At 56.3% G+C, this 22,217-nt stretch overlaps 2 protein-coding genes across 2 annotated transcripts in view; one reads left to right on the top strand and one right to left on the bottom strand.

Annotated features, from left to right (window-relative positions):
* The first annotated feature begins 342 nt into the window (after positions 1 to 342).
* KIAA1522 (KIAA1522 ortholog) lies at positions 343 to 18,792 on the top strand. The gene is made up of 7 exons (XM_029946398.1): positions 343 to 517; positions 11,966 to 12,136; positions 12,221 to 12,276; positions 12,544 to 12,667; positions 13,370 to 13,486; positions 13,578 to 16,142; positions 16,584 to 18,792. The coding sequence occupies exons 1-7, from the start codon at positions 427 to 429 to the stop codon at positions 16,604 to 16,606; spliced, it is 3,147 nt and encodes a 1,048-aa protein (XP_029802258.1). The 5' UTR covers positions 343 to 426; the 3' UTR covers positions 16,607 to 18,792.
* YARS (tyrosyl-tRNA synthetase) overlaps positions 18,614 to 22,217 on the bottom strand; it is a 26,416-nt gene continuing 22,812 nt past the window's right edge. Inside the window, exons 11-13 of the mRNA XM_029946399.1 lie at positions 21,723 to 21,916; positions 21,063 to 21,204; positions 18,614 to 19,950 (exon numbers count right to left, since the gene is read on the bottom strand). Of these exons, the coding sequence (XP_029802259.1) occupies positions 19,840 to 19,950; positions 21,063 to 21,204; positions 21,723 to 21,916 (447 nt within the window). The 3' untranslated portion in view covers positions 18,614 to 19,839. The remainder of the gene's footprint in view (positions 19,951 to 21,062; positions 21,205 to 21,722; positions 21,917 to 22,217) is intronic.

Raw genomic sequence — 22,217 nt, 5'->3', positions numbered from 1 at the left:
TGGTGGCCGGTGGGCCCTAGCAGCAGCGGGGCTCCGAATCCCCCTTGTCTGGAGACCTGGCCCTCATTCTCCGGGCTCCCCTGCAGTCCTCAGAGAGGCGGCCCCTGGGCTGGGAAAACTGGCGACCCGCCTGCCCCACCTGGACACGCCAGCCTTTCCGGAGCGCTCTGGGTGGGGTGGCTCAGCTGGTCTCCCAGGTCCCGGGAGGGGCGGAGCCTACGGGACGCGCGCCAGGCCCCGCCCCTCCACCGTCCCCGCCCCCGGCCCGGCCATTGGCCGCGGAGCCCGGAGGCGTGGCTGAGCTGGGGTTGGGGGCGCCTGCGGTGGCCGCCCGCGCGTCTCTCTGCCTCCCTCCCGGGGCTGCGGGCCCGGCGGCCCGGCTGGTTGGGCTGCGCTAGGGTTTCCGCGCCGGCTCCCGCGCCCGCCATGGGGAACTCACACCACAAGAGGAAGGCCCCCAGCGGCCCCCGGGCCCGCAGCTTCTGGCGGTTCGGGCGGTCGGCGAAGCGGCCGGCAGGTAGGGGCCGGGGGTGGGGGCGGGGCAAGTGGGGAGGAGGGTCTCCCTGCCGCAGCCGCCGCCACCGCTGCTGCCCCCTCCCGGGGCTTGGTGGGTGTGAGTGTGGGGGGCCGGGAATCCCCCGCACAGACCCCACCCCTCACATGCGCAAAGAGACACACGTACATGCGAATATCCACGGGCGGGCACACGTCCCTGTTCACAATTTACACAGTCACACACAACACCCACTCAAATGTACGGGCATGCAGACACAAAATCACATACACGTTCACACCCACAGCCTCGTTGTAGGACGCACAGACCCTGAGACACAGATACATATACCTAGGTATATGGTTTACACAGCCACAGGAATTATACCACGCGCAGATTCGCACACTCGCGCACACACACATCAGTCATGTAGATACAGTTGCCCAGCGTCTTAGGCACATAGATGTACACACGGGTTCAAAACTGCACAACCACCCAGACTCCCACACTCTGGCTCAAAGACCGACCCTAAGGCACTGTTAAACACACACTCACGCTCGCACTTGTTAGCCCCCAACAGGCTGAAAGTTTGCGGATGGGACGCGAGACAAAGGTGCAGGGGAGAAGCAGGAAACCAGGGGGCTGGAGACTACGGGCCGCCTCCATCTGGCGTGATCGGGAGTCGGACTGGTTCTTTGGGCTCTCTCCCCACCCCCACCTGCGTCGCCGCTGCCTCTCGTCCCCCTTCCCCCCACCAGCGGTTCCCGTGGTCGCTGCCGCATGTCCCCCCTTTCAGTGCAGCCACCGAGCTGGAACGCAGCCCTTCCCGGCGTGCTGCGGGATCCCTCCGCGGGTCACATTCCAGCCTCCAAGTGGGGGGTGGGTGGGTGGGGGAGAATGGAGAAGGCTTCCAACCATAGGGCTGGGAGATGGGATTTCTGGTTTTCCCTAGCAGGTGCGACAGTTCAGGGTATCCCCAGAGTCCCAAGGGTTGCTGGAGAAGGGGCTGTTGAGGCTGGCTGGTTCCCTTACCTGGTGAATCCACAGATGGAGTAGGGGCAGGGGTGGGGTAGATCTGCTTCTCCCCCGAGGAAGATAAGGGGGTCTCCAACAGAGGCAGGTATTCCTTCTGGTCTTTGGGAGTAAAAGAATCCTGGAGAAGGTGGGGTGGGGTTCCTTCTTTGGCTGTGGTGGGAAAATCCACCCATGTCTTCCCAGGGTGGCCCACATTCTTAGAGGTTCTGAAATGAGCCCGATGATCTCATCCCTCCACACGGGGTGACAGAAGGAACCTGGGCTGGGAATTGGGGGGGGTCTGGGTTTTCAGTGTGACTCTGGTATGGGCCCTGGTGACCTTGAGCAGATTGCTTTCACTCCTCTGGACTCCTGGCTTCCACAGAGGGGCCTGTCTGAAACTAGGGGGGCATAGCTTAGGTGACTTCTGGGACCCTTACAGTTCTGTCTAGCCATTTTGTGGATAGACTGAGTTCTAGAGAGAAGGTGGGCTTGTCTAAGGTCATGTGCCAGTAGCGGTTTGAAGAATAATTGTGCTGATCAAAATAGCAGTAGGAAAAGGGTTAATTATGTTCTGATAGGCTCTCTGAGGATTCCTCAGAAAGTGGATTGATGAGAGACTCCAGGACCCTCCAGTAGTCTCCCTGTCCCAGCAATCCTGAGATCTGTGTGTCCACCTGTCTCTCTTGGATTCTGCACTGAGGGGTGGGGCTGGAGCTTTTGCCCTTCTCTCCTGTGGCTTCTCTAATCTGATGGTTTCCCAAGAACCAACTGTGGGTGCAGACTTGTGACCAATTGTGGTGGGAGAGAGAGAGATGAAGAGGACTGTGTTTACAGTCTCTTGCCCGCTAGTCCCTGTGCTCTTAGAGTTCCTGCTGCAACTCAGGCACCAACCAGGCCCTGAGGTGGTCCTAAGAACCCGAAAGCAATGTCAAGGCAACACAGAAGTAAGTGTGGGGGCTGAGGAATGTTCAGAAGCCTTTTGGGTTGGGGTCAATTTTAGAAAACTGGAGAGACGGTCTTAATTTGTCTTTGAAGAAACTACAGAGTTAGAGAGGGTCTTGAATTGTTGATTAAACAATAGAGAGATGGCCAGGGATGCACTTCAGCTCAGGGGAATGGTCGTGAGCAAAGGCAAGAGTTGAACCTGAGCATGGAGGCTGGAGAGAAAAGTAGGTGAGTCTTCTTCCTCATGCCTGGGAAGAGAAATTCCACTGTGAATGCCAACTTCAACCCCTTTGGTTTTACTTGTGCTGAGAATTCTAAGGCTTCCTCAGCCGGGACCTCTGCCCAAGTATGGGACTGGGGTTTGAGTACTTATCCATTTGATTTGTCTCTGAGAGGATGAGGGAAAGAGTGCAAGGTAAGCAGAGAGGCCAGTAGTCCGTAGACCATAGGGAGCCAGTGAAGGTGTTTGAGCACAGGAGAAGCCTATGAAAGTGGTGTGTTAGGAAGATGGTGCCCGAACAGGGCAGGTGTAGGCAGGAACGGGGGGGCAGGGGGTGGAGTGGTGAGAGTGGAAGCTCAAGAGAGCAGTCTGGAGGCTGTTGCAGTAATCCAGGGCAGAGGTGGTGAGGTGAGGGCTGGGGACAGGGTGGGGGCTGTGGGAGTGGAGAGGAGTGGCAGTTGCAGACACTTTGCGGAGGAGGTGGCAGAAGCGATAGGACCTGGGATTAATCAGATGTTGGGTATAAGGGCCAGAGAGGGCTGTGGAGGCTTTATGCTCAAGGCTGCTTGGCTGGGGGGATGGTGACAGAGATAATAACTCAGATAAAAATAAGGTCCTGTGCTAAACCCTTAACATCGGTTAATTCATTTGTTCCCCTGTTAGAAATAAGCTAGAAGCCATTATCCTCCCCATTTTGCAGATGAGGAAGCTGGAGCTTAGAGAAGTGAAGTCACTTGCTCATCCACTCATCAAGGAGGTAGCTTTGAGATTCAAACTCAAAATTTAAAGCCTATCAAAATTTAAAGACTACGTCCTTAGTTTAGGAATAAATGGGTTCCTTCTTGTGATTGAGGGGCCTGCAGGTCCTCTGGGCAAAGAAAGCCCAAGCCCCTGGGGCATTAGGGAGCACAAGTGGGGGAAGCACTGTGGGAGAAGGGCAGGGGCTAAGACAGAGCACTGAAGCCCCCCCAGGGGCTCATAGAGGGAGCAGGTGGGAAATGGTAGAACTGAGATTCAAGGACTGGCTGGTCCATTGGATCAATGCCCTTGGACGAAAGGGAAGGGTTCGGGTGGACAGGGAGAGGCCTTTTCGCTTCTGGAAAGACACTGTAACCTGCTGGGATTGTTTGGCCTTGGATCTCAGGAATCCAACCCCACCCCCATCCCTCCACAGGCCCACTGGCATCTGGTCTTGGGCAGTGTGGGGGATTGGTGGAGGATGTGAACTGGAGCCCAGGAGCGCCCCCCATCGTACCACCCTCCTCTTTTCTTTTTTTTTTTCTTTTAATTTTTAACATTTATTTTTGAGAGACAGAGAGAGACCGAGCATGAGCAGGAGAGAGGGAGAGAGAGGGAGACACAGAATCCAATCTGAAGCAGGCTTCAGGCTCTGAGCTATCAGCACAGAACCCGATGCAGGGCTGGAACCCACGAACCTCGAGATCATGACCTGAGCCAAAGTTGGATGCTTAACTTAAAAATTTTTTTTAAATGTTTATTTATTTTTTGAGAGAGAGAGTGTGGACAGGGAAGGGGCAGAGAGAAAGAGGGAGAAACAGAATTCGAAGCAGGCTCTAAGCTGTTCACATGGAGCCTTGATGCAGGGGCTCGAACTCACAAACTGTGAGATCATGATCTGAGCCGAAATCGGTCGTTTAACCGACTGAGTCACCCAGGAGCCTCTGATGCTTAATTGACTGAGCCACCGAGGCGCCCCTTATCCTCATCTTTTTCCCAGACATTGTACTGCCAGGTTTATACACAGCCCTCCCCTTGTGGGTATATTGTTCCCATCTTGCTGATGAGGAGATTGAAGGGATGGACTAAGTTATTACTGGAGTCAGACCACCTGAAATTCTTTTCATCCCTCCCGCTGCCTCTGTACCTGGAGCACCAGCGGACTTTGGTAGGTCCCACAGCTGAAAAAAGTCCTGCTCCTCTTACCTACCCCCCAGCTTCTCCCTACATCTTTTCCCCTTACTGTTGTTTTGTGACCAACAGTATGTCCGGACTTGGTTGTAGAAGCCTTGGGCTTGCAGACAAGGGGCTGGCCCAGCTCTCTCTGGTCAGAGGGATCAGAGATAAGCTTACTGCCCCTGCTGCCCCAGGCCCTGACCCAAAGTGAGGGACCACTGCCTTCCTAGGGGCAGGGCCCTACATGCTGAGGGACCTTTAGAGATCATTTCTCCACCCCCCCCCCCCCCCATCTCATAGATGAAGAAACTGAGGCTTGGAAAAGGGCACCACCTGGCTCAGCATCATGCTGCAATTGGAGAACTCAAACCGAGGCTCCTGACTCCCAGGGCCCTGGGGTCTCTGGGCTGGGCTTGGAATTCGTTTCCTTCCCAAACAGAAGGATGAGGGCTAAGTCACTGAGGAGCTGATAGGGAGCTCTTGTTAAAGTGTCCTTTATCAGACTTTATCTTAATAATGGTCCTTAAGGCCACTTGGGGATTTGAAGAGAGCTCCGGAAGTGGGTGGGAGAGGAGGCCTCTGGAAGCATGGGAAGGACATGATTTTGCAGCCAGTCAGAGCTGGGCTCACACACCCTGAGTCTGCCAGTTACTAGCTGTGTGACCGGAGGTAAGTCACTGACCCTGAGGGCGTGCCTCTGTATGGCAGGGAGGATTTAGTGAGATCAGGCGTGTCTCAATCAGTTGGCACTACCAATACATGTGAGTTTATTATCGTGTTGTAACTAGAAAGGCAGAGGGGCCTGAGAGAGACCTTTACCCACCTCTACACCCTAGAGAGGCAGAAACTCCCTTGAGAACCACACTCCGTGTTTACACTTGGTTGTGTGACTTTGGCTTTTCCAGCTACTCCATGAGGTGGGTGTTAGTCCTACTTTACAGATGAGACTGAGCCCAGAGAGGCTGATTCATTTGTCCAAGGCGTCTAATCCAGACCTCTTGACTCCCAGGCTTTTTCCCTCTTGACTTCATCATGGCTGCTCTCCGCCATATATAAAGTAGGGATAATCGTGCCTTAAAGGAACAAAGGGAAGGGTTTTGGAAATTCAGACTCGCACCCTGGCCCAAAGAGATTATCATGTCATTGTCAGGAGCAGATACTAACCCGGAAACTCATTATGACATTTATTAATATTATTGTAGCTAATTCCTCCCTGCACTACTGCTGGTTCCCGCAGGTGCCTGAGGCATGGGGTCCTCCTCTCCTTGTTGGGGCACTCCCTGCCCCCCCCATATTTACCTTAAAACCGGCCTGTCAGCTCCCCAGCTCTGCTCTAGGGCTCTGCTCTAGGGCGGGGCTTCCCACTGAGGGAAGGAAGGAGGGGGATTTCCCTTCTGCAGAGGTGGGGTGCAGAGCTCCCCCTCTTTGGGCAGGAACTGAGGCTGCATGTGGCCCCCCTGATCCCTTAACTTCCTCAGACTTAGGACCATTACAGGGTTTGGAGCGAGACCCAAGTTCCAGTGTGGGCTCAGCCACTTCCTGGTTGGGTGACCTTGAGCAAGTCACTTTCCCTGCAGCCTCTTTGTACTGTTTGTAAAAAGGGAAGTCACGTGTACCTTTCAGGTTTTGTTGTTAGGTGTTCTGTGAGACAAAAGAGAAAGAGAAATGTCCACCTAGAGGTCTTTGTGATATTCATTTCCCTATGTCTTGCCTCTAGAGAATAAAATCTCCATACTTCTGGGTTCTGCTCCTATTAGAAGGGCCTGGCTTGTTCACTAGTACAGAGGGGCTGAGGCTTAGAACCTCTCAGCACCCTGAATCCTGGCACCAGGGCTGGCCATTGGTCAAGTGTGGTGGGGGAGCGCGGTCAGGCCCTGGCCTGGAGGCTTCCAGCTCCTGAGTAAGGCCACCTGGGCAGCTGTTCCCTCCCCCGTCATTCCTCTCCCCTGAGTCAGGCCCGCCTGCCTGTGGGCGTGCCATCACCCCCGCCCCTTGCTCTGGAATGGGGCAGGTTGAGGCCTCACCCCATGGAGGATGTTGCCAAGACCCTGTGCACGCATGCGCACAAATGTGCCCTTGGCCTTAGGGATTGGGGGTTTCCTCCCCCTTTCTTCCCTGTCCCCAAGCTCAGGAAAGCCCCAGAGTGGTTGGGTACATGCACCTGCCTTTGTGCACACGCAACCACCTGGCCGGGCCCTGTGTGAGTCTGCAGTCCTGCTCCTGGATGAGGACATGGACTAAGGTGGCCTGGCTGTGCTTTGCGGATGTGGTCCTGAGAGCATTCACCTTTGTGTGTGGGGGGGGGGGGGGGGGGGGGGGTGGTGGAGGCTGAGCCTGGAGCTTCAGCCCCAGCTGCGCCTCTGGACTGTGCCAGGGCAGACGGTCCTGGAGCAAAGACTCTAACTATGGCCTTGGGCAAGGTCCTTCCACTTTCTGGGCCCCAGTTTCTTTGTGAGGTGCCTGGCCTCCACTTGAGACTCCTCCTCCCTGAGCAAGTCAAAGGTGTGTGGACCTGAGCCTTGCAAGGCTCAGAAAGGCCTCAGGCTCTGGCCAGGCTGTGTGTGTGTGTGTGTGTGTGTGTGTGTGTGTGTGTGTGTGTGGAGGGATGTTGCCGGAGCAACCAGATGTTATCAAGTGTGAGAGCCTTGGATCCTCTGGGAATTTGCAGCTGTGGCCCTGACTGCTGCAGCTGGGGTCCTGGGACCTTGAGCTGATGTTCCCCCACGCTGAGTGGAGTTCAGCCCCGAGTTTCCTTGGTTAGGGGGAAGCTGAGGATGACTGTGTCCTGTTTGGGTAAAGGCTTCAAGTTCGGAGCCAGCCAGAGTCTGGGAAGCCACCTAGCTCTCCGAGCCTCACAGGTTCATGATCAACTATGGGAGAGGGTCCACAAGAACCTTCTTCCAAGGGCTCTTGTAAGATCCAAGAGGGGAGAGACTATTTGCCTGCCCTCAGCACCTGGCATTAATCACCCCACAAGTATGGGGTCTACTGCTCTTCTCAGTGTGAGCAGGACTAATAAGGGGGCGGATGAGTCTGGCCCAAGAGACGGAAGAGGGGAGGCTGTGGGCAAGAAACTTCAAGTTTCTGTGGATGAGAGGCTCCCTCAGCCCTTTGTCAGCAGGGAGATCAGGTTTGTAGCTGGCATGGCAGACGGAGCATAGCTTTTGGATTCTAGTTGTCCTGGATGCAAATGCCACCTTGCCCTCTCCCAGCTTGCCTCTTCTGGCCCCTCATCGCCTCATCTGTAAAATGGAGATAAAAGTGCCTACTTCCGGGATGCCTGGATGGCTAAGTTGGCTACGTGTGCAAATCTTGATTTCCATTCAGGTCATGATCTCCAGGTTGTGGGTCATGAGATCAAAGCCCCACATTGGGCTCTGCACTGTGACTTTCCATGATGCACTGGGTGTGGAGCCTGCCTAATATTCTCTGTCCCTCTGCCCTGCCCCAACTACACGAGCATTTTCTCTCTGTCTCTCTCTTTTAAAACAAAGTGCCTACTTTTTAGGATTGTTGTTTAGATGTAAATGATATGTGGATCCAGCCACACAGAAGCTTGTTTTCTAGAGAGCAGGGGCTCAGCTGGTGCTTGAGTGCTCTGAGAGGTGGGGCAGCGAATGCGGAAGGGGCTGCAGAGGGGGCTTGAGCGTGACAGTCACTGTGAATTCTTAGACCTGTAGGGACTCCGAGAGAAAGGTGCTGTGGGAGAGGGGTGTCCTGAGGTAAGTTTGGGGGAAGGCGCTTTACAGACTTTCTCTTCCAGCTTCTCAGCTGTTCTTTGTGGAGTTGCCCAGGGGGATCTCTTAACACTGTCACTGCCACTACCCCTTTAACCTTCTTTACTGACCTCCTGAGGCTCTTTGAATAAAAGCCAGACTCTGCCAAGGTCTAAGGGGCCCCACACAACCTGGCTCCTGTCATGGCTGGTGAGCAAGGGAGAGAACGATAGGAGCCCCATTGGCCTCCTTTCTATTCTGGGAGACACCCCCCAAACCCCCCAACTCTTGCCTCAGAACCTTTACACTTGCTGTTGCTTCTGTCCCTAGGGCTCTGTACCCAGCACTTGCCCTGGGCAGCTCCTTCTCCTTCTTCAGGTCTTGGTTCCAATGGCCTTTCCTTAGAGAGGAAATGCCTTGATGCCTCTTATAGGCACCCCTTTCTCTATCCTAGGTCCTCAGTCTTCACTAATCTAAAATTATATTGTCAGTCTACCTCATTCATGTATTTGTCAAATGTTTATTGAACTCACAGTATGTGACAGGCACTGGTTTAGGTGCTAGCGATGTCCTGGTAACCAGAGTTCTCCATTTGCTATACCTCAACACTAGCTTAACAAATACTTGCTGATTGAATGAATGGGTACACCAGTCTTATAAAGAGGCGTTACTGGCCTTGTTTCCATATGAGGTCATGACTTGTGTGTGATGGAGCTGGATTTGAACTTGGACCTGATTTCCCTCCAATTATTGCCTCCCTCCCTCCACTTTTACTGCCTTCAGCTGTGAGCTGGTTTCTTGGCTAATTCTGTTCTCCCTACCTGGTGATCCAGCAGAGTCACCAAGTCACAGAGTGAGGCCAGTGGGAAGGATCCTGGGCTGGAAGAGTAGGAGGGGTATGATGAAGCCTACTTCTGTTGTGTGACCTTGGATAGTTCATAGTGCTTCTCTGGGCTGCCTCTACCTGACCACAGTGGGAAGAAGGTCCTGACCTTACACAGGAGGAGTTGTTGCCACCGGCCACTGTGTTTCTGCTCTGGGCATGTCCCTGGCTTCCCAGTACTGTGTCCTGGGCTGGCTCCCACCCCTCCAGGGGCTTTTGCTAATGAACTTGCCATCACAGGCAGTTCTGGGCTTCTGCCTGACTGCTCCACCTCTGATTTCCTTCCCCAGGGACTTACCCTCACCAGCCGGGAGGACTTGGGGCTCATGCCAAGTGTAGTCCAGTGGCTCTTCCACCCACCATCTGGCAGTTGGGACCCCTGCCATAGCTCTGGCTCCTGTTTAGTAAAGGACTTGGGGACAGGTTAATGGTCTGCTCCTGGGACTGAGTGTCTTCACCCCTGCTAATCATATTCTCCACCAGAGCCGAGCATCTGCAGACTTGGTGGCCTCAGTTTCCCCCTGAGAATGTGGGATGGTTCCTGCCACTGCACTCCGCTTGAGGGGCGGGGTCGGTGGGTGGGCGGGATCAGTGGCGCAGGTGGGAGGAGGACCTGGAGAGCAGCCCCTCCCTCTCCCCTGCCAGTTGCAGGCTCTGCAGCTGGGCGGGCGACTCGCACCCGCTAGGTGCTGGGTTACGGTGAAGGCGGCGCCCGGCGTTCGGGAGAGGTCAGAATAGGGGACTGTCCGAGTGGCTCCCGCAGTCATGGTGGTGTTCCTGGGCCGCCGCCTCCCGGTGCTCCTCGGGCTCTTTAAGAAGAAGGGTGAGTGGGTGTGGCTGGGGAGGGGGAAAGGAAGGACCCCGACACCTCCATTTGCAGACCCTTCTGTAAAAAGAGGATCAAAGCTGGGGAAGGGTGATGGGTGGGGGGTGGGGGGCGGTAATGAGGCCAGACTGCCCTGTCCTCTTCTGCGCCTTTGTCCAGCGGCTTTTCTGCTGCCTTTGTCTGGGCCCTGCTTGGGTTTCGGAGGATGGATCCAGGTGTCTCTGACCTTGAAGCCTGCAGCCCTTGGGCGAGACTGCCTCCCTCCAGGGGTACCCACACTGTACTGGGTACATCTGGATACTTCAGTTTTGAGAGGCAGGCCACCCCCTTCCAGGGCAATCAACATGTGTGGGATGATGGGATGTGGGGAGCAGAGAAGAGAGAAAAGTAGTGCCGCTGGAATTTGGGGTGTGATCATTGAAACGCTGTTTAAAGGCCAAGGGAGGGAGGCTAGAGAAATTTTAGAGGGAGGGGTCTCTGCCTGTCTTCTGCTTCTCTAGAAACTGGGCTTTCAGGCCTGGATTAATGCATGGGGGCCACCAGTTATAGGACTTTTGTGGGGGTGGGGAGCAAAGGTCCTTGGTTTGAATGTGATCCAGGAGTCCCCTCTGGGAACCTGGAGTTCAACCCTGGCTCTGATTTGCTGGATGACCTTAGGCAAGGCCTTTCCTTCGAACCTGTTTCCCCAACTTGTAAACGCAGGGATTAGGTAATACTCATCAGGATGGACTGTTGGGAGACTCAGGAGCTCTGACCTTGTAGGGTTCCTGCAGGTGCCCTGGGCAGGAGCTGGCTGTCGAAGAGTAGGCTGAGGAAGAAGAAATGAGCAGGTGTCTGAGCTGAAGACCCTCGTCCTGGGGCGTGGCCCTTTAAAGGGCTGGTTTTGTTCCCGCCCCTCTCTACAAGGTGCTGCCAAGGTCACATGACCCTCCCAGCTCTTTTGCTTATGTTGTGGGTTCCATTTAGAAAGGGGGGCTGGGGCTTCAAAGTGCTGACACAGCCCCCTATTCCCAGGATTAGATGACCAGCTTCCCCATGGGCGGGGCCTGTAACAGGATCCTTTGTAATGGATCCCTAGTTCCTCTGCACCGGGGTTGGGGCCTCCAGGAGAGGGGGATGCCTGGGACTGTTCTCCCAAGAGAGGCTGGAGCTGCCTAGTCTGGGGGTGGAGGGGTCTGGGGCCTTCGCCCTTCCCCTGCCCTTCTTTCCTCTAAGAGATAGACTCATGGGTGAGTAGGGGACATAAGGGGCCGTGTCCCTTATTTGTCTCTGCTACCAGGACTTCCTGGGAATTCTGGTTGTGACCTCTGAAAGCCCACACCCATACCTAGTATCCCACAGTGTCTTCCTGGGCCTGGGCCAAGGGGATGTTTGAAAGGGGTGGTTTGTTTTCTGTAAAGTGAAGCTCGGGCGTGGAGACAAGAGAAATGTATTTGCTGCAGGCTCCGTGTATATGGGGTGATTTGCATCAGGCCCTGTGTGACACGTGGAAACACAGTCGTGTGTATTTGGGTACTGTTGGTGTATGTACAGAATGGGAACTGTGGATGTCGTGTATAGACCTGGGGGCTGAGTGTGTTCTCTGGGGGCCCCTGTGTTGGATGTTGGTTCCCAGATGTGTTTATACTTGGGTGCTGATTGTGTACGTCCTGAAGCCTGTGGGTGTTGTGTGCATACATGGTGGGCTTGTGTGCCTGGACATGGTGATCTGTACCGGAACTTTGTGTGGGGCAGGGGCTCAGATGTGTACACTTGGATACAGCTTGCACATGTGCACGGGGGCTGTGTATTGCGTGTACACATCAGAACCGTGGGATGTGTGTACACATCGGGGGAAGTAGGCCTTGCATGTGTGTGCAGGGGCTGTGTGCAGTTTTGGGACTCGGGGTGCTGTTGTGGTGGGTCCTGTGCATCCCCAGGCCTCACTTTTCTTCCTCCTCCGTTCCACTAGGCTCTGCCAAGGCTGAGAGTGACAAACGTCTAAGTGTGGGGCCCGGCCAGGAGCCAGGGTCTCTAGTGGATGAGCACCAGGACAATGTCTTCTTCCCCAGTGGGCGACCGCCTCACCTGGAAGAGCTGCACACGCAGGCCCAGGAGGGGCTCCGTTCCCTCCAGCACCAAGGTAGCCTTTTGCCTCCCCTCCTGCACGGCTCTTAGCTCCCAAGGTCAGGGGCCTAGCCTGACACACCTTTCTGTTGTCTTCCAGAAAAACAGAAACTGAATAAAGGTGGCTGGGACCATGGAGATACCCAGAGCCTCCAGGTGAGCCCTGCCCCCAGCTCAGTCGTGACTCTACTTTCCCTTCCCACTGACTTGCTGCAAGTGTGTCTTTGAACCCTTCTGGATCTCAGTTTCCTTCTAGTATAGCTCAGGGCTAGTCCAGCTGATACCCGCTCAGTGCTAGGTGAAGCTGGGGAGAATTCGAGTCAGAAGTTCCAAAGGGGAGCCCTGAAGAGGCCACAGCACGGGGCCCACGTAGGCCTCTGGGATGTCTGAGGCCAGGGCCTGATCTCCTTTTTCCCTCAACAGTCTTCCCGGATGGGGCCGGACGAAGACAGCGTTTCCTTCTGTAGCCAGACCACATCCTACACGGTGGAGAGCTCCACAGCAGAAGATGCTCTCTCCATCCGCTCAGAGATGATCCAGCGCAAAGGTGTCTGCTTACCAGCCAATATTCTTGGGCAGGGGAGGGGGTGGTGAGCACTACCCAGGTCCCAGCACCTGCACCCTGTCCCATTTCCTCTTTTTTTTTTTTTTTTATTGTCAAATTGTTTTCCATACAACACCCAGTGCTCTTTCCCTCAAGTGCCCTCCACCATCACCACCACCCCTCTTCCCCCGTCCCCCCTTCCCATTTCCTCTTAATTGGGCATTTCCCAAGGCTCTGTGAGTCTGTGAATCCAGGAAACACAGTACCCTGCGTCTTTCTTGGAGATTCATGTTGCACATTAACTGCAAAGCAGGACAGTTAGGAGTCAGGAAACCTGGGTTTGGGCCTGATGTTGCTACTTCCCAGCTGTGTGACCTTGGGCCAACCCTTAACCGCTCCGATCTTCTGTTCGATGTTCTATAAAAATGAGGTTAAGAGCACTTACGTTATTGGAATGAATGCCAAGTGTTCAGCAAGCTGACTAACACATAATAATTGTTCACTAAATGGAAATTAGCACTGGCCTAGTAAAGCCTTCCAGAAAAGAAGTGTTTAGCTTTGTTTAACCTAGCTTTGCCCACGCCTTCTTGATTATGGAAATCCTTTTCCGCAGAGCTCTTATTAGTTACTCCACTGAAGTAGTGCTCTGCAAAATGTGTCCTGAGACCTGCTCTCACGGTTTCTCTCCCCTGGACTGGCCCTCAGGTTCCACCTTCCGACCCCATGATTCCTTTTCCAAGTCATCCGGGAAGTCAGGGCGGCGGAGGCGCGAGAGGCGGAGCACGGTGCTGGGACTGCCGCAGCACGTGCAGAAGGAGCTCGGTGAGCCCAGGGTGAGGAGGGCAGGGGCGTTGGGTCGGGAGCTGTGGCCGAACCCTCTGCTGACTCCCTGGTCCCTTCCTGTCCCTTGCAGGTCTGCGGAACGAGCGGGAGGCACCAGGTACCCCTCGGCCTCGTGGTCCTCAGGATGCCGTCCGCATCCCCACGGTGGATGGCCGGCCAGTGGGCCCGGCCTCAGGGACAGGGGCCCGGGTGTCCCTGCAGGCGCTGGAGGCCCGGGCCCAGGCCAGTGCCAAGGCCGAGGCCATGCTGCAGCGCCACATCGAGCGTGTCTACCGGGATGACACCCTCGTTGGTCGGTCCACGGGGGCCCGGCCCCCGCCAGTGACACGGCCCATGTCCTTAGCGGTGCCCGGACTGACAGGAGGGGCAGGCCCTCCAGAGCCCCTGAGCCCTGCCATGTCCATCTCGCCCCAGGCCACCTACTTGTCAAAACTGATCCCGCATGCTGTCCTGCCGCCCACAGTGGACGTGGTGGCCCTGGGCCGCTGCAGCCTGCGCACCCTGAGCCGCTGCAGCCTGCTGTCGGCCAGCCCGGCCTCTGTCCGCTCGCTGGGCCGCTTCTCCTCGGCCTCCAGCCCGCGGCCACACAGCCGCCATCCTTCCTCCTCCAGTGACACCTGGAGCCACTCTCAGTCCTCTGAGACCATTGTGTCTGATGGCTCTACCCTTTCCTCGAAGGGCGGCTCTGAGGGTCAGCCCGAGGGCTCCCTGGCTAGCAATAGCGTGGTGCCCCTTCCCCAGGGGGGCAGCGGGAGGGGCTCTCCCAGTGGGGGCAGCACTGCTGAGGCCTCTGACACTGTTAGCATTCGGAGCAGTGGGCAGCTGTCGGGCCGGAGTGTGTCCCTACGCAAGCTGAAGAGGCCACCCCCACCTCCCCGCCGGACCTACTCACTCCATCAGCGGGGCTCAGCAGCGCCTGACGGGCCCTTGGGGTTGCCACCCAAGCCTGAGCGGAAGCAGCAGCCACAGCTGCCTCGGCCACCCACCACTGGTGGGGCGGAAGGGACGGGGGCAGCTCCCTGTTCCTCCAACTCAGCAGGCACCTGGGTGCCTGGCTTGTCTCCAGGTGGCTCCCGGCGTCCCCCACGCTCCCCAGAACGGACGCTCTCACCCTCCAGTGGGTACTCGAGCCAAAGTGGTACCCCTACCCTTCCGCCTAAGGGTCTCACAGGGGCGCCTGCTTCACCAGGCAAGGCCCAACCCCCTAAACCAGAGCGTGTCACTTCCCTTCGTTCTCCTGGGGCCTCTGTTTCTTCCTCCCTCACGTCTCTTTGTTCCTCATCCTCTGACCCAGCCCCCTCAGACCGTTCTGGTACACAGATGTCAACTGCCCTGGGTGACAGGTTTGCCATACCTCCTCACCCCAAGGTGCCTGCCCCTTTCTCCCCACCCCCTTCCAAGTCCAGGAGTCCTAACCAGGCTGCCCCTGCTCCTGCCACTCCTGCTCTGGTCCCTGGGCCCGTCTCTACTGCTGATGTGAGTCCTGAGCCCCCACCAACTCCGCAGGCCTCCCTGACCCCGCCACAGGAGTCTCCCAGTGCCTCCGAAGACCAGTCACCCCCACCGTCTCCACCCCCATCTTATCATCCTCCCCCTCCACCTGCTAAGAAGACAGAGGTGGTGGAGGCCTCGTCTGCCCCAGAGACTGCCGAGGAGCCTCTCCAAGACCCCAACTGGCCCCCGCCCCCACCTCCTGCCCCTGAAGTGCAGGACCTGTCCATGGCTGACTTCCCCCCACCTGAGGAGGCCTTTTTCTCTGTGGCTGGCCCTGAGCCTGCAGGCCCTTCAGATCCCCCAGAGCCTGGCAGATCCTTGGCTGCTTCATCCTTCTCGGGTGCCCTCTCCCAGAGCCAGCCCCGAGGTTCCCTAGACCCTCCTCCAGCCCCGCCGGCCCCACCTCCAGCTGGTTCTGCCCCGGGGCTTTTGGCTAAGCTTCCACGGAAGGAACCGGTGGCCTGCAGCAAAGGCTATGGGGCTTCCAGGGAAGATGCTGGCACACCCCTGGTGACGCCCTCGCTCCTGCAGATGGTCCGGCTGCGCTCTGTGGGTGCTCCTGCGGTAGCCGCGACCCCGGCATCTGGGCCATCAGCCCCCCAGAAGCCTCTACGAAGGGCCCTGTCGGGGCGGGCCAGCCCAGTGCCTGCCCCCTCCTCGGGGCTCCATGCCGCTGTCCGACTCAAGGCCTCCAGTCTGGCCGCCAGCAAGGACCCCGTGAGTGCCCAGCCCAATGGACAGCCTGAGGTGGAGCCACGATCTCCCCAGTCCCCTGCTTCTATGGCCAGCTTCATCTTCTCCAGGGGCACCAAGAAGCTGCAGCTGGAGCGGCCGGTGTCCCCAGAGACCCAGGCTGACCTCCAGCGGAATCTAGTGGCTGAACTTCGGAACATCTCAGAGCAACGGCCACCTCAGACCCCAAAGAAGCCACCCAAGGCTCCTCCACCCGTGGCCCGCAAGCCCTCTGTGGGAGTCCCACCATCCACCTCCCCCAGCTTTCCTCGGGCTGAGTCCCTTACTGCTCCTCCCACCAACGGGCTCCCTCATGCTGAAGACAGGACTAAGGCAGAGCTGGCAGAGAATGGAAGTGTCGTGCAGCTGGTGGGCCCGGAGGAGCAGAAGCTGGGCCCACCTGGCTCAGGTACAGTGTGTGGGGGTGGGGGGTGGGCTGGTTCCCCATCATTGGTGTTGGGAAGCAGGTGTCTGAAGTCCCACTACTAGGAATTTGTTACTGGAGCTTTAAGATTTCCCCTGGTCTCAGGCTGCCTGGGAAGGGTGAGCGGTCACCCTGGATAAGCTATCGAAGGAGCATGGTATGTGGGATTTTGAAGCCAGATCTATGGAGTTTGAGCCCCAACTTTGCCATTTCATCTACTCATCCTGGCCTTAAGTCCCTTACTGTAAAGTGCAGGGCAATGATGCCTACATTGGCATGTCAGAGGTTTTGTCTGCAAAACACCTAGCTGGTGCTGCTGGTGTGGTCGGTCAGTTGAGAGGGTGAGGATGTGCCTTGGGCTCTTAGTAGCCAGAACTAAACCAAGAGGCTGCTTGCTCAGCGTCCCTTCTTTTCCCCCTGCCGCAGACCCACAAAAAGAGCTGGTCTGACCACCAGGCACCTCACTGGCACTGCTGACCCATCCCGGGAATACAATCTCAGGGACCTGAGCAGCTCCAAGGATGAGACGATACGGCAGACACTTAACCTGGTGGAGAGGATGCCTGCAGCCTTAACCCTCACAGCCTTCGATATTTATGCAAGCCTGGTGTTGATCCTGCCCTCCAAGTCATCCAGCTCATGCCTTTTCCTCCCCGGATGGATTCCTCTCTGGCAGCTGCTGTTTGTCTTGGCCTTAGCTTCACCTTAAAGGAGGTAGCTGGTGGGAGTGGGTGGCTGCGCCCCCTGCCGGCCCTGAGGCCACACAGCTGGGAGCAGAGCGCCTCCCCTGGATTTATTTCCTTTTCCCCTCATGTCCAAATCATGCACATACTGTAGTCCAGAATCAAAGCACTTTTTGAAAAGTGGCTGCATGTCCATCCTCCAGGGCCCATGAAGCCACATTCCAAGGGCCTGTTTACATGGCAGCAGCATCAGTCCCCGGTAGCCAGCCCATAGCTGGGACCTGTCTGCCCCCTCCCATCTAGTTTGCCCATTCCCTAGTTCTTGGAGGTGGGCGAGTCATTGTATTCCCCCAGGCGTCTCCAGGCTGGAAGCAGGCGTGGGGCTGTGGAATTCCAAAGCACAAAAGGGGCAGCAGGGGTTAGCCTTCCTGTGCCTCAAATTACCACCAACCACCTGCCTTCCAGTTCTGCCAGGTGCTCCATGCAGGGGACACGAAGTGGGAGACTGCCTGGGCCCGGATGAGGGAGGGGTTGGGGGGGAGGAGAAGAGGGGAGGTCCGCAGGCTCTCTGTCCTCAGAGAGTGGGAGAACAGAATGGGGAGCCTCTCAGCGGGCACTTGGTAATGCCAAGCATCTGCTCCCTTGTTTCACTTGATCAGGTAGGGGTGGGCAGACAGGCACAACACTTCAGAGGCAGGAGCCCACAGGCTGTGGCAAACCTGTGTCCCTTTCAGCTGTGCAGTAAGTCTTGAGGTAGGCGGGTGGAGGGTCTGGCAAGGGGAGTGCTTATCTGGGCAGTGTGCCCAGACCTGGCCCTACAGATCACATTCTCTGACCTTTCTCTTTACTTGGTGCATGTTCTTTCTGCAGCTGCCTTTCAGCACAGGTGGTTTCACTGGGGGGGGGGAACGGTCGCTGAGTGACAAGGATGGGAAGGAAGCCAAAGGTGCATTCTATTCCAGACTCTTCCCTAGTTAGTGGAGGGGGTTCAGTGCTCCTAGGGAGCAGGCTGGCTGGGTGATTGCTCCCTGGCCATCAGCTTCTGCTACTGACTTCTCCTCTAGGACTTTTAATGAGCTATTTTCAGCCTGTGGCACCTGTCTAGGTAAGCTGGCTTTCCCACTGGCCTGTGTCTCCTTCCACAGTCGTGTGGCTGCCACCAGAGCCACCACCTCTGATCCACTTTCCTCAGCAGTGACTTGGGCTTGAGGAACCTCACTTTTAGCTTCTCTGGAGAGACTGCACCCCTCCCAGAACCAGAGCTGGGGACACAGGGGATGTGGTACAAGAGCCCGGGTTCCTCTGGCCCTCCCTCACTGCGCTCTTCCCCCTGTAGCTGTAAACCAGCGTTCTCCCCTTGCCCTCTGGGTGACGGAGAGCGGCTGCTGGGCACATGTCGACATGTCGCACCTGCCCAGTGAGCGGGGAGGGCCGGGGGGAGAGGACAGTCAGTGTGCCCTGCTTTGCTCAGAGCTCCTGACCAGCCCCCTGGGACCAAGACAAGGCCAAAGCCTCCATGAAACAAACCAGGCCCCCGCAGCAGCCTTGGAGCTGCTGGAGATGGGAGGGAGCCCAACTTCTGTGTCTCTTCCCCCCTCCCCCCTCAATGTTACTTGAGCTCCTTATCCTCAGTTAGAATCTTCTGAGCTTGTTTCCCCACTGGGTGGGACAGAGCACAAAGGAGAAGGGAGGATCTAGAAGAGGCAACCCTTCTTTGTCCTCTGGGGTAAATGAGCTTGACCTAGTGCAAATGGAGAGACCAAAAGCCTCTGATTTTTAATTTCCATAAAAATGTTAGAGAGAGAAGTATATATATATTTCTTTAAATTTTGGGGTCTTTGATATGTCTATACAAACAATCCATTCCCCTCTGCCCCGAAGCCTGAGTGAGACACATGAAAAAGCTGTGTGTGTGTTTCATTCAAAGGTGTTAATTAAATGATTAAAACTTGGCTATGATTTGCTGTTTCTTAAGGGAGGGACAGGGTGGTGGGCTGGGCCCACTCTTAGGAGAGACAGTGTCCTTTCTGCCGCTCTTAAGCACTGGACCCCGAAGCGGGCCTTTCCTGCTTTTATCACGAAGGAGAAGTCAAAGTATTGGTCATCCCTCCAATTCACTATCTCCCACCATTACAGGGTCAGAATTCCAAGACGCGAGCAGCCGAGGCTGGTGAGGGGCCCGGCGGCTGCCCCACACGGGTTCCTCGCTCCTGGGGCGGTCCAGCTCACAGACAGGCCTCATCCAGACACCTTTGTTCAGACAGTGTACTTGAATTCACGACAGTGACAGTGATTCTGATCGAGATGCCTTATGGAGAAGTACCCCACCCTCTCTGAAGAAAGAAGGGTTCCAGCTGTGCCCACCCTACTTCCGATATTAACACACAGCTGGTCTAGGGAATGTCTCAGCCCAGCAGGATCAAGGAAGAGAAATTCCAGGAGCCCTGCCCCCAGTGCCAAGCCTCAAGGTTGGCGGGCACTGGGGAAAAAAACCGCTGCTAGCGGCTCGGTAGACCACTAGGTTCTCTGTTTTCCCTTCCCCTTCCTTCTGGAGTCCCACAGTTTCCTGTTGGGGAAAGGCTGTAATTAGCCCAGCTCAGGCACCAGATCCCAGACAGCGAGACAGCCGCTGGGATAACTCTAGGAAAACAGGAACCAATATTTTTCCAATTAGAAGGACTGTGGCATAAGCCTTTTCTAGGACTTCTATTGAAACCAGATTTCTCCAGTCAGCGGCCAAGGGAAGAAGGCAGACCTGGGCTCCTGGCTGCTGCCCCACCTTCGTGACTGCCTGCGCGGTCAGCCGCTCACCTTAGCCGGACAGGGTGGTTCTGGATTCTGGGGAGGCTGAGCTGCCACTTACTGAGTTCCACACCTGATAAAGTCCCCAATTTCCTGCTTCAGTGTCCTGGGAGATGGGCAAATGGGTGACGGATGGAGCAAGTTGAGACAGCAGATGACTCAGGATGACAGGGAAAGGGGGGAAGGTGCCGGGTTGGCTAGCTAATGTTGCCCCCTTTCAGCGATTTACAGGAGATGCACCCCAGCGTGGTCATGAAGTTGGCTTCCTTCCACTGTGCGATGCACGCCTCAGAGGTTTTAAAGTCAGCCTGCACGAAACAAACAGAAGCGGTGAATGTGGGGGCAGCGGGGTGTAGGAGAGCAGGCTCTGCCGCTCCGGCAGCGCGGACAGGCCGAGCTTCTCTGCGAGCGGTGCACCGAGCCCGCTCTTCACCCTGGCAAGTTCATTTTAGGCATTTAGTTTAAGAAAACAGTCATGAGGGGGCGCCCGGGTGGCTCAGTTGGTTGAGCGGCTGACTGCGGCTCAGGTCATGATCTCGTGTTAGTGGGTTTGAGCCCTGCGTCGGGCTCTGTGCTGACAGCTAGCTCAGAGCCTGGACCCTGTCTTCGGATTCTGTGTCTCCCTCTCTTTCTGACCCTCCCCTGCTCGCACTGTCTCTGTTTCTCAAAAATAAATAAAAAACATAAAAAAAAAAGAAAAGAAAAACAGTCAAGAGTAAGTGCAAAGGACTATGTACCGAGACCTCCATCTCAAATACTGAAAACCTGAGGAGAACTTCAACGTCTAATAACTCAACACCCCCAGAGACATTCTGGCTGAGTGAGGAAACACGGTATTAAGTCCTCATTTGCTCATAATCACACATGTTGGCTCCATGAGGAGAGTGAACTGTTGCTACTCTCTTCATGGACAAAGCCCGAGCGCCCACAACGGTGGCGGACATACACGGCAGGAGCTCAGCATTTGTTGAGGGAAGGAATGCACCCAGGGTCACAGGGACGGGCTGTATGGAGTCTACGCCCCAGAGAGCAGACAGAAAGAGTGCTCTAAGATCCAGGTGGGCTGGGGGTGGTGGTAGTGGTGGGATCCTGGCTCTGTGCCTGCTGGTGACGACCCTGTGTGGCCTTGGCAGGTATCCTGCCAGGTAAAATAGGAATAAGCCTCTGGTCACGGACTGAAGATCACGTGAGGAAACGTCTGACGTCCCTCACACAGTGCCTCAAATAGCCCGTCCATGCTGGGTACATTCGAGGGCTCCCATCTGACAGGCACCTCCTCCAGGGAGGTCTGGACTGAAGGACGAGAGGGGCTCAGATGCAGGGAAGCCCAGCGGGGGAAAGGGTGGTTGTGGACTCAGTAACAGTCTGGGGACACGGCCCAGGCAGCCCAGGCCAGAGAGGGGGCATTGCAGCTCTTTACCTGCAGCTTCTCGAAGACCTTCTTCTTGGGCTTGAGCTCTTCATCTGGCTGGCCCTTTTCATAGCCCTTCACGAACACTCGCTCCCCAGGAGCAGAGCCGGGAGGAGGGTCCAGAGGCTCAACCTTGCGGTCTACCCCTTCTCTGGGAAGACAAGGAAAGAGGGAGGCCATGGACTGCCTGCAGCGGCCGGGGAAGCCAGAGCCCTGGGGCCTTTACGGAGGGGATTTAGGGCTGCCTCAATGCCGGAGGCCCAGGAGGTCCCCAGTGCTGCGCTACATTTCTGGGGTGGGCCAACCCAGGCTAAACGGAAACCCTCTGTCAGGAGAGATTACCAAAATCGAGTATTTTAGGGGAGGAGGCAGGCCAGCAAGGCCTGAACAGCCAATCAGAATTAGACTGGAATCCTGGCTGCAGCTCTTACTTAGTAGAGAGACTTGGGTATGTACATGCTGCTTTGAACCTTCAATTTCCATCGTAATAAAATGAGGTAAAGCGCTTTATTCACAGTGCTTGTGTGATAAACAGTCCCTTCAGGCATCGTCTCCGACAGTTTCTCAGGGTGTTCCATCTGATGCTCTGGAGAAGGGCATCCAAGGGTCAATTCCCTACACTTCCTGCCCCCCCCCCACGCCCGCACCCCACCCCAAGCCCTCACTCACACAGAAGCACACAGAAGCATGCCTTGGGACTCGACCCCCCTCATCTTCTGGGGCTTCAGGTTGCACAGCACCACCACCAGCCTATCCTGCAGGTCCTCCTTGGGCACAAACTGCACCAGGCCGCTCACCACGGTCCGTGGTTCAGCTTCCCCCACATCCACCTTCTCCACATACAGGCTGTCTGCATCTGGGTGCTGCCGGAAGACAGGTTAGTGCCGGACAGTATCATGACAGAATGGCATGGGGTCTGGTGAACCCTCTGAGTGCTGAAAGGGGCATCTACTCCCTAACCGAGGCTCCTAAGGGACCCTCTGGAGCAAACTCTTTCCAGGTCCCAGACAGCAGATGGGAAGACAGCGTCCTTGTGCCTTAAAGGTACATTTTACTCTCCCCCGAGAGGCAGGGTTTAAATGAGATGAGGTGCGGGGAGTCTCCTGTGCAGGTAGATGGCCTGGACTGTCCGGGTGGCCACCACTCTGGCCACGTGCTACATCA

The sequence above is a fragment of the Suricata suricatta genome, chromosome 8, assembly GCF_006229205.1.
Source record: "Suricata suricatta isolate VVHF042 chromosome 8, meerkat_22Aug2017_6uvM2_HiC, whole genome shotgun sequence".
In the NCBI taxonomy this organism is placed as follows: Eukaryota; Metazoa; Chordata; class Mammalia; order Carnivora; family Herpestidae; genus Suricata; species Suricata suricatta.
The sequence above is the reverse complement of the archived record's forward strand: the minus strand, read 5'-3'. Positions and strand labels throughout refer to the sequence as shown.

Excerpts from the sequence above, each read along its gene's own strand:
- KIAA1522 (XM_029946398.1), top strand. The coding sequence starts at position 427 with ATGGGGAACTCACACCACAAGAGGAAGGCCCCCAGCGGCCCCCGGGCC. Across the intron at positions 12,277-12,543 it reads GAGATACCCAGAGCCTCCAG|TCTTCCCGGATGGGGCCGGA; the intron begins GTGAGCCCTGCC and ends TTCCCTCAACAG. Across the intron at positions 13,487-13,577 it reads GCACGTGCAGAAGGAGCTCG|GTCTGCGGAACGAGCGGGAG; the intron begins GTGAGCCCAGGG and ends TGTCCCTTGCAG.